The sequence below is a fragment of the Lithobates pipiens genome, unplaced genomic scaffold (genome assembly GCF_037356315.1).
Source record: "Lithobates pipiens isolate NorthernLeopardFrog02 unplaced genomic scaffold, aLitPip1_a1.2 Scaffold_11, whole genome shotgun sequence".
NCBI lineage: Eukaryota > Metazoa > Chordata > Amphibia > Anura > Ranidae > Lithobates > Lithobates pipiens.
This window is the reverse complement of record NW_027507696.1, coordinates 1,510,572-1,521,920: the sequence shown is the minus strand read 5'-3', so window position 1 is coordinate 1,521,920 and position 11,349 is coordinate 1,510,572. Positions and strand designations below refer to the sequence as shown.

The window sequence follows — 11,349 nt, the reverse complement described above, 5'->3', positions numbered from 1 at the left end:
ATGCCGGGAAATACAGCAGCCTACGAGCCACCGGTAGGCGGCGAGACACAAGAGCCATAAGAGTGCGATGCCCGCAGCCGCCGGCAGGTGGCGGACAAGAGCAGCACAAGTGCCTTGTCAAATAGCTTAGCCCTGCAGCAGGTGTTAAACGAGAGCGGCCAGTAGATGGCGAGGGAGAGCAGTATAGTGTAATGGATAGTATGTAATAATATGTAATAGACCAGTATAGACAATGTCAGAATGGAGGGTCCATATGATGTCTAGTGAGGGGCATGCCTACTTCATTCCAGAATATGATTATGGCACATCAGTACTTGGTTTTATAACACAAATTGAATAGTACAGTAATTCATCACAAAAAAGGGACAATACAACATTTCCAGAAGTATTTAGCTGCAAAATGATGTAAGGAAGAGTCATTTACTGACATAAGGCTCAATTATTTTCCCTAACTACGTGGAAGAATTTGTGTGCCTGCACCCCCCCCCCCCCTCCCCAAATATCTCCATGGATGTACACAGGGCATGATCAATACTGCCCCACCTTCTCCCCTGATGTGGTTCCCCGTATCCCTCACACTGCCCAGCAAGTCACTGCTGTCAAAACCAGATATGCCAACAACTACTGTCAAACATTAACCTCCGGACACAGTGTTTATAAACATTGTTCAGGCTAAGGCCATCTTCACACGACTTCTGATCCAACTTTACCCTGCGACTTCGGTTCTGACTTCCATGTGACTTTTATTAACAGGATCCAATTTTTTTCCGACTTAGAGTGTGACTTGTCCTCTGCCCAATCAAAACAATCAAACAATTCATTTGGCTCTAGAATGGATGAAACCTCATGCCAAATTTAAAAAAAATATATGTGCCCCCCCCAATGTGCCCAAAGGGCCTGGTATGGGTCTTAAGTGGGAACCCCACGCTAAAATGTAAACAAAAAAAAAATGGCGTGGGGTCCCCCCCCAAAATCCATACCATACCCTTCTCTGAGCATGCAGCCTGGCAAGTCAGGAAAAGGGGGGGCAAGCAAGTGCTTGCCCCCCCATGTTGAGGGCATGGGGGCGTACTTTGGGAAGGGGGGGGTCTGCCACCTTGCCCCAAAGCACCTTGTCTCCATGTTTCCCCGCAACCCTGGGCTGTAGGGGTCTGCAGGTGGGGGGGTTTATTGTAATCTGGAAGCCACTTAAACAATGGGGCCCCCAGATCTCGCCCCCCCCCATATGAATGAGTATGGGGTACCTCTAACCTTTCACCCAAAAAAATTATTAAATAATAAAAATATGTTTATTTAGCACATTGTTTTTGAGATCACGTAAATATTTGATACATATATATTGTAAAAGGTGTACCACAACTAGTGTGGATTGGTTGGTTTGATTGAGAAGGGGTGTTAAAGTACACTGATTTAGAGTAGAGGTGAGGAATATAATTTTCTTGTAAGGTTGGTGCAGTCCACATAGCCCATAAATAAAAATTGGATGCGGTTTTTGACAAGTCCTTTACTAAAAATGACTAATGTCCACTGTGGTAGCTCCAACGTCAATCGTGATGTCTTCCTCCACCACCGCCGCCCTGCTGCACTCCTCTTCCGAGGCCGGCTCCCGCCATACTGTCAGTGCCGGAGTCTGACAGTTCTTATATAACTTTGGGGTGTGGTCATGCGGTGACATAACTTGGAGCCCCTTGTGATGTCACAGACCCATTCAGCATCACAGAGGTGAGTCTTCTTCTGAGGTGCCTGCAAAACATGCTCCATAAAGCGTTCCTAGAACATAGACCAAGCTATGACCCACAGCTCCAGTCCTCATACTAACAATCAGGAGCTGGGAGGTTTGGCATTGAATCACATGATCACTGTGAAAGCCAACCACATCTCTCCGTGACCCTTTACTCTCCTTCTCCTCTGAATGGAGAAGAACTTGTATCTCTTATGCCGCGTACACAGGACCGGACTTTTCGAGGGACTAGGTCAGGCGGTCTTTCCGACTGACTTTCGGCGGAGTTCCGACGGTCTTTCCGAATGAACGGACTTGACCACACACAATCACACCAAAGTCCGACGGGTTCGAAGGTGATGACGTACGACCGGACTAGAATAAGGAAGTTCATAGCCAGTAGCCAATAGCTGCCCTAGCGTCGGTTTTTGTCCGTCGGACCAGCATACACACGGAACGGATTTCTTGGTCCGGCGGAGTTCCGGTGGAAAAATTTAAAACATGTTCTTTTTCTAAAGTCCGCCGGATTTTTGGCAAGCAAAGGTCCGATGGAACCCACACACGATCGAATTGTCCGACGGACTCGTTCCGTCGGACCTTTGCTGTCAAAAAGTCTGGTTGTGTGTTGCGGGATTACTCCTAGCCAGAGGAGAAAACAAAGTCTGCGTGTTTGACCTAGACTAGGTTTAGGGCCCATGTTAGCATCAAGGCCAGGGTCAAAGGTCAGGGTTAGTTTGTTTTCATTAGGATAAAAAAACAAAAACAAACACTTTCTTTTAAATTGGAGCTCCACCCAAAAGGGGTAAACCTTAGAGATTTTTCACCTTAATGCATTCTATACATTAAGGTGAAAAACCTTTTATAGTGCAACCCCCCCCCCTCCCTTTTACTCACCTGAACCCGGTCTTTCCAGCGCCGAGAACGAGCACACCAGCTCCGGCCGGTGTCTCAGGTCCTGATTGAACAGATTGATAGCAGCGCAGCCATTGGCTCCCACTGCTGTCAATCAAATCCAATAACACGGGAGCCAGGGGCCGAGTCCTGCTGTTTGTGTCAATAGACAAAGCAGCAGCAGGACACGGGAGCGCGTTCGCACGTGTGCCCGAGAGAGATCGCTTCTCCAGGAGTACCGCTGAGGGACTCCAGAAGAGGAGGATCGGGGGCCACTCTGTGCCGGGGGAAAAACCAACTCCACAGAGGAGGTAAGTGTGACTTGTTGTTATTTAAAAAAATAAAATAAAACAAAGGTTTCGTTATCCTGTAAGGCCTCCTCCCCGGGTCTCCTGTTTGGAAAACTGAGCTTTTTTGGGGAGGAGGGGGGAGCAGATACCTGATTTTGAAAGGTACCTGCTCCCACTTCCACTCCGATCACCTGAGACGATCAGAAGCTAAAGTTCTTCTCCCCCCCCCCCCCTCTCTCCCAAAGATTTTTGGGACACATGACGGGTCCTAGAAGACTTTAGGACCAGTCACAGAGCACAGCGCCACTCAAGCATGCGCAGTGAGCACCTGGCTGTGAAGCCGCAAGCTGTCACCGCCAGGTGCCCATAATGAAGATGCCGGCACTGGTGAGGGAGGACACAGAGAACATGACTGGGGTGAGTACACCGCTGGATCCTGGGACAGGTGAGAGCCTGTTTATTAAAATCCAGCAGCTACACTTTTTGGCAAAAGTGCACGGGTTGAGCTCCATTTTTGCTGTCTGCCAACCACCCCCCTTACAGCGGAGTTCCACCCATTTAAAGAAAAAAAAAGTGAAGCTGCTGATTTTTAATAATCAAACACTTACTTGTCCTATGGTCCAACGAAGCGGGTGCAGGAAGCCTCTCTCCTCTCCCCCTCCTCTCTGTGGTGCCAGCATTCTAAATGTGGGCGCCTCGCTGTGGCTTCACAGCCGGGTGCTCACTGCCCACGCGAGAGCCGCGCAGTGCACTGTGAATGACCGAGCAATCTTCTGGGTCCTGTGATGTGTCCCAGAAGATTGCAGAGAGGGAGGGTGGAGAAGTGAACTTCCTTCTTGCCCCACGGCGCCAGGGGAGGAAGTGGGAGCTGGGTCCATGTAAAAAGAGGGTACCCCCCCAAAATTACATGCCAAATGTGGCATGTCAGGGGGTCACCAACACTTAAAGTGGAAGTTCCATTTTTGGGTGAAACTCCGCTTTAAGCTGCAATAGGCAGTGGCAGGGATACTTGTCGCGGCTGCGATGCTTCACCCCTACGGAAAATTTTAACTGACAAGTAGTCTGCCTCCCACTGAACACTACACATTCACATCATTAGGGAAGCACCGCAAACGCCCCACAACTGCATGCAATGCACACAGCTATGGCGCGTTTGTCTGCCAAAATGGGGTTAAAACAGGCAGTGATGAGGCGACGCATTGCTTCCTCACTGCCTACCAGCAGCCTCTGGAGAGCGATCCAAATGCGGTTCAGGCTTCAGAGGCAGGAGAGATTTATCCGTATGTCCAAATCTACCCTTATGCCGCGTACACGCGATCGGAATTTCCGACAATAAATGTTCGATGTGAGCTTGTGGTCGGAAAAATTCCGACCGTGTGTAGGCTCCATCGGACATTTGCTGTCGGAATTTCTGACAACGGATGTTTGAGGACTGGATCTCCAATTTTACGACCACAAAATCCGTTGTCGTAAAATTTCCGACCGCGTGTAGACAATTCCGATGCACAAAATTCCAGGCGCGCTCGGAATCAAGCAGAAGAGCCGCACTGGCTATTGAACTTCATTTTTCTCGGCTCGTATGTGCTGTACCGTCACCGCGTTCTTGATGTTTGGAATTTCCGACAACATTTGTGTGACTGTGTGTATATGGAAGACAAGTTTGAGCCAACATCCGTCGGGAAAAAAATCCACGTTTTGGTTGTCAGAAATTCACCTCAAATTTCAGATGTAGACCAATTTTTATTTTGGCGTTATTTTAAGATAATGACAAGAGATACAAAACCAACGTTTATTTTAATTTTTTTTTCTTGGGCCAGTTTGATACAAAAAAAAAATCAGGAGATTTCTATTAACATCGAGGCATCATTCAAATAGGTGTACTACAGCATACACCCGTGCAAGGGCAGCGTTTGCCCACATGGGGATGCACAGGTGTTCTGTGCATCCCTGTGCAGGCAGTCCCATTCATGTCAATAGGAACGCAGCAGTATGGACACAGCCGCTGCTCCTAATTTGACCCCTCCAGCTCTGACAGGAGGGAGGAGCTGGAGGGGGGGAGAGCACAGTCTGCACCTCCTCCCGGCTCTCTTCCTCTCTGTTGCTGTCACTACTCTTGTGGGGAGTTCACTATCACTACTGCTGTAGTGACAAGCACTTACCATGCCTTCCAATACAGGAGGCAGATCATGGCTGGTGGGAGGAGCCAGCAGGGTCCTGTATACATCCCTGCAAGTACACTTGAAAGTAAAGTCGCTGTAGATCCGAGGGGGACATGCAAGGAAAATAAAAAACAGCATGTTAGCTTCCACATGATTGGATGATAAAATCAGCAGAGCTTCCACTCATTTTAGATCTACCCCTCAGATGTAGAGCGACTGCACTTCCAAGGGTTAGGATTAGGGTTAGGGTTAAGACTTAGGGTTAGGGTTGGGTTAGGGTTTCCCCTAGAAGAAAAAGGTTAGGACTCAGGGATTTGAATAGGAACCTCCCTCAAAGGTCAGGAGGCGTGTTCCCAGAGGTCAAAGGTCAAGTGTCGGGCTGACCCACCCCCACCAAAGTGTTCCGCCTAACCCCAACTAAGTCGGGGCATGAACAAGTCGGGGTAAGCGCTTTGTAAATAACCCCCAATGTGTCACAGAATACATGTAAGTAAATGTGTGGGAGCTTCACAAAGATCGTTTACAAACAGTGATTCCTGTGTAAATGACACTGGCAGTGAAGGGGTTAACCAGTGGGTGGCAGTGTAGGGGTTAAGTGTTCCTAGGGGTGTGTTACTAACTGTGGGGGGGTTGGGCTTTCATTTAGTGAACACTGATCTCTGCTCCAATCACATGGAGCAGAGATCAGCGTCACTAGTTGCTAGGCAGAATGGAGAAATGCTGTTTAGAACGGCATTTCTTCATTTGGCCGCTCCGTGAGACGATCGCGGGGATGCCCGCGACGATCGAGTCATCGGGTCCCGCGACCGGACTCACGGGGATCCCGATGGCACGGCGGCAAATTTAAAGGGACGTACATGTACGCCCATTTGCCTGCCCGTGCCATTCTGTCGACGTACATCAGCGTGCGCTGGTCGGCAAGTGGTTAAACTTCCCTCCTAAACTTGGGGTGCGTGTTATACGCCAATAAATACAGTAATGTATAGAAGGTAGGGCCCAAAAGTGACTCAAGCCCAGGGGCCCCCACCACCCTAAGTCCTGCCCTGTGCACAGCAAACAGGGCCCACTATACACTTGTGGTTCCAATCACATCTTTTTTGGACTAAGACACCACATAGGACAATTCATAAGTTATGATTTTTAGTCCAAAGTGACTTTCCAAATAAGCCGGATATTGTAATGTAACATCACTGCAGCTCATACTTTACATGGATGATCTGAATGTGTGTAGCGGGGACAAGGCTTCTTTACACAGATACCACTTCCTGCCCAAAATGCTGGGCTGCCATTTCATTTTATAGTTTACATCTCCAAGCCTGTTCATATTTTACTCCCCGTACCCTTGTATCTTATGCTGCACCCCCTAGTACCCCCTGTACTCATCCAGTACCCCCTGTACCACCCAGTACCCCCTGTATTCATCCAGTACCCCCTGTACCACCCAGTACCCCCTGTATTCATCCAGTACCCTCTATATTCATCCAGTACCCCCTGTACCACCCAGTACCCCCTGTACTTATCCAGTACCCCCTGTACCACCCAGTACCCCCTGTATTCATCCAGTACCCTCTATATTCATCCAGTACCCCCTGTACCACCCAGTACCCCCTGTACTTATCCAGTACCCCCTGTACCACCCAGTACCCCCTGTATTCATCCAGTACCCTCTATATTCATCCAGTACCCCCTGTACCACCCAGTACCCCCTGTACTTATCCAGTACCCCCTGTACCACCCAGTACCCCCTGTATTCATCCAGTACCCTCTATATTCATCCAGTACCCCCTGTACCACCCAGTACCCCCTGTACTCATCCAGTACCCCCTGTACCACCCAGTACCCCCTGTACTTATCCAGTACCCCCTGTATTCATCCAGTACCCTCTGTATTCATCCAGTACCCCTGTACCACCCAGTACCCCCTGTATTCATCCAGTACCCTCTGTATTCATCCAGTACCCCCTGTACCACCCAGTACCCCCTGTACTTATCCAGTACCCCCTGTATTCATCCAGTACCCTCTGTATTCATCCAGTACCCTCTGTATTCATCCAGTACTCCCTGTACCACCCAGTACCCCCTGTATTCATCCAGTACCCTCTGTATTCATCCAGTACCCCCTGTACCACCCAGTACCCCCTGTACTTATCCAGTACCCCCTGTATTCATCCAGTACCCTCTGTATTCATCCAGTACCCCCTGTACCACCCAGTACCCCCTGTACTCATCCAGTACCCCCTGTATTCATCCAGTACCCTCTGTATTCATCCAGTACCCCTGTACCACCCAGTACCCCCTGTATTCATCCAGTACCCTCTGTATTCATCCAGTACCCCCTGTACCACCCAGTACCCCCTGTACTTATCCAGTACCCCCTGTATTCATCCAGTACCCTCTGTATTCATCCAGTACCCCCTGTATTCATCCAGTACCCCCTGTACCACCCAGTACCCTCTGTATTCATCCAGTACCCCCTGTACCACCCAGTACCCCCTGTATTCATCCAGTACCCTCTGTATTCATCCAGTACCCCCTGTACCACCCAGTACCCTCTGTATTCATCCAGTACCCCCTGTACTTATCCAGTACCCCCTGTATTCATCCAGTACCCTCTGTATTCATCCAGTACCCTCTGTATTCATCCAGTACCCCCTGTACCACCCAGTACCCCCTGTACTTATCCAGTACCCCCTGTATTCATCCAGTACCCTCTGTATTCATCCAGTACCCTCTGTATTCATCCAGTACCCCCTGTACTACCCAGTACCCCCTGTATTCATCCAGTACCCCCTGTACCACCCAGTACCCTCTGTATTCATCCAGTACCCCCTGTACCACCCAGTACCCCCTTTACTTATCCAGTACCCCCTGTATTCATCCAGTACCCTCTGTATTCATCCAGTACCCCCTGTACCACCCAGTACCCCCTGTATTCATCCAGTACCCTCTGTATTCATCCAGTACCCCCTGTACCACCCAGTACCCCCTGTACTTATCCAGTACCCCCTGTATTCATCCAGTACCCTCTGTATTCATCCAGTACCCCCTGTATTCATCCAGTACCCCCTGTACCACCCAGTACCCTCTGTATTCATCCAGTACCCCCTGTACCACCCAGTACCCCCTTTACTTATCCAGTACCCCCTGTATTCATCCAGTACCCTCTGTATTCATCCAGTACCCCCTGTATTCATCCAGTACCCTCTGTATTCATCCAGTACCCCCTGTACCACCCAGTACCCCCTGTACTTATCCAGTACCCCCTGTACTTATCCAGTACCCCCTGTATTCATCCAGTACCCTCTGTATTCATCCAGTACCCCCTGTACCACCCAGTACCCCCTGTACTTATCCAGTACCCCCTGTATTCATCCAGTACCCTCTGTATTCATCCAGTACCCCCTGTACCACCCAGTACCCCCTGTACTTATCCAGTACCCCTTGTATTCATCCAGTACCCTCTGTATTCATCCAGTACCCCCTGTATTCATCCAGTACCCCCTGTACCACCCAGTACCCCCTGTATTCATCCAGTACCCCCTGTACTCATCCAGTACCCCCTGTATTCATCCAGTACCCTCTGTACTCATCCAGTACCCCCTGTACTCATCCAGTACCCCCTGTATTCATCCAGTACCCCCTGTACCACCCAGTACCCCCTGTACTTATCCAGTACCCCCTGTATTTATCCAGTACCCCCTGTATTCATCCAGTACCCCTGTATTCATCCAGTACCCCCTGTACCACCCAGTACCCCCTGTATTCATCCAGTACCCCCTGTACCACCCAGTACCCTCTGTATTCATCCAGTACCCCCTGTACCACCCAGTACCCCCTTTACTTATCCAGTACCCCCTGTATTCATCCAGTACCCTCTGTATTCATCCAGTACCCCTGTACCACCCAGTACCCCCTGTACCACCCAGTACCCCCTGTACTTATCCAGTACCCCCTATATTCATCCAGTACCCTCTGTATTCATCCAGTACCCCCTGTACCACCCAGTACCCCCTGTACTTATCCAGTACCCTCTGTATTCATCCAGTACCCCCTGTATTCATCCAGTACCCCCTGTACCACCCAGTACCCCCTGTATTCATCCAGTACCCCCTGTACTCATCCAGTACCCCCTGTACCACCCAGTACCCCCTGTATTCATCCAGTACCCTCTGTATTCATCCAGTACCCCCTGTACCACCCAGTACCCCCTGTATTCATCCAGTACCCTCTGTATTCATCCAGTACCCCCTGTACCACCCAGTACCCCCTGTATTCATCCAGTACCACCCAGTACCCCCTGTACTTATCCAGTACCCTCTGTATTCATCCAGTACCCCCTGTATTCATCCAGTACCCCCTGTACCACCCAGTACCCCCTGTATTCATCCAGTACCCCCTGTATTCATCCAGTACCCCCTGTATTCATCCAGTACCCCCTGTACCACCCAGTACCCCCTGTACTTATCCAGTACCCCCTGTACCACCCAGTACCCCCTGTATCTTATTCAGTACCCCATCCAATACCCCCTGTCCCTCATCCAATAGCCCCTGTATACTCTCCTCTGTCCTATACAAGGTATATACAGGGTATAAATAACACTTTGTATCCTATGCAAAGTAAGTACTCCTCCCCCTCAGTATATAGTCCCTCCTTTCAGAAGAAAGCCCCTCCCCTCAGTGTACGCCCCTCCTCTCCTATTCTCGTACTATCTCACGAGTAGAGGATCTCATATTCCCGGCCCCGCCCATTATCCATGCTACTCCGCCCCCGCTCCTCCCAGGTCCCGCCCTCGGTGGGTCTGATACGTGGCAGGCGGTGGAGCGGGTCGCTGTGCGGAGGGGGCGGGGCTGTGCCGCCACTCATCTCTCACCATGGGACAGAACGACATGATGGGCGCCGCCGAGGACTTCGCCGACCAGGTGAGACAGAAGGACCCGGGACCCCCCGGGGATCTCCCTACACGGTGCACGTGTCCCCGGCTCCGCCCCACACCCGCCACATCCCCGGGGCATTGATAGGGTGTGCTCCATCTCCAGCACTGTGGCCCCGGGCCCCATTGCATCCACATGCCGTGTATTTATATCTGTACACCGGGGGGCCTCTCACATGTCCTCTGTACACCGGGGGCCCCACTACATTCCGGGGGCCCTCCTGTCCTCTGTACACTGGGGGGGGGCCCCACTACATTCTGGGGGCCCTCCTATCATCTGTACACCGGGGGGCCTCTCACATGTCCTCTGTACACCGGGGGCCCCACTACATTCCGGGGGCCCTCCTGTCCTCTGTACACTGGGGGGGGGGCCCCACTACATTCTGGGGGCCCTCCTATCATCTGTACACCGGGGGGCCTCTCACATGTCCTCTGTACACCGGGAGCCCCACTACATTCCGGGGGCCCTCCTGTCCTCTGTACACCGGGGGGGGGGCCCCACTACATTCTGGGGGCCCTCCTATCATCTGTACACCGGGGGCCCCACTACATTCTGGGGGCCCTCCTATCATCTGTACACGGGGGCCCACTACATTCCAGGGGCCCTCCTATCATCTGTACACCGGGGGCCCCACTACATTCCAGGGGCCCTCCTATCATCTGTACACCGGGGGGCCCCACTACATTCCCTGGGCCCTCCTGTCCTCTGTACACCGGGGGCCCCACTACATTTCGGGGGCCCTCCTATCATCTGTACACCGGGGGCCCCACTACATTTCGGGGGCCCTCCTATCATCTGTACACCGGGGGCCCACTACATTCCGGGGGCCCTCCTGTCCTCTGTACACCGGGGGGGCCCCACTACATTCTGGGGGCCCTCCTATCATCTGTACACCGGGGGGCCCCACTACATTCCCTGGGCCCTCCTATCATCTGTACACTGGGGGGCCCCACTACATTCCCTGGGCCCTCCTATCATCTGTACACCGGGGGGGGCCCACTACATTCCCTGGGCCCTCATCATCTGTACACTGGGGGCCCCACTACATTCCCTGGGCCCTCCTATCATCTGTACACCGGGGGGGCCCCACTACATTCCGGGGGCACTCATCATCTGTACACCGGGGGCCCCACTACATTCCCTGGGCCCTCCTGTCCTCTGTACACTGGGGGCCCCACTGTCATCTGTACACCGGGGTCCCCACTACATTCCCTGGGCCCCACTGTCATCTGTACACCGGGGTCCCCACTACATTCCCTGGGCCCCACTGTCATCTGTACACTGGGGGCCCCACTACATTCCGGGGGCCCTCCTATCATCTGTACACCGGGGGGGCCCCACTACATTCCCTGGGCCCT

The 11,349-nt window shown here is 51.8% G+C and overlaps 1 protein-coding gene across 1 annotated transcript in view; it reads left to right on the top strand.

Moving 5' to 3' along the window:
• Positions 1–9,833: 9,833 nt before the first annotated feature.
• Positions 9,834–11,349, top strand: part of SURF4 (surfeit 4) — a 34,531-nt gene continuing 33,015 nt past the window's right edge. The window contains exon 1 of the mRNA XM_077468035.1: positions 9,834–9,979. Coding sequence (XP_077324161.1) covers positions 9,932–9,979 — 48 coding nt within the window. The 5' untranslated portion in view covers positions 9,834–9,931. The remainder of the gene's footprint in view (positions 9,980–11,349) is intronic.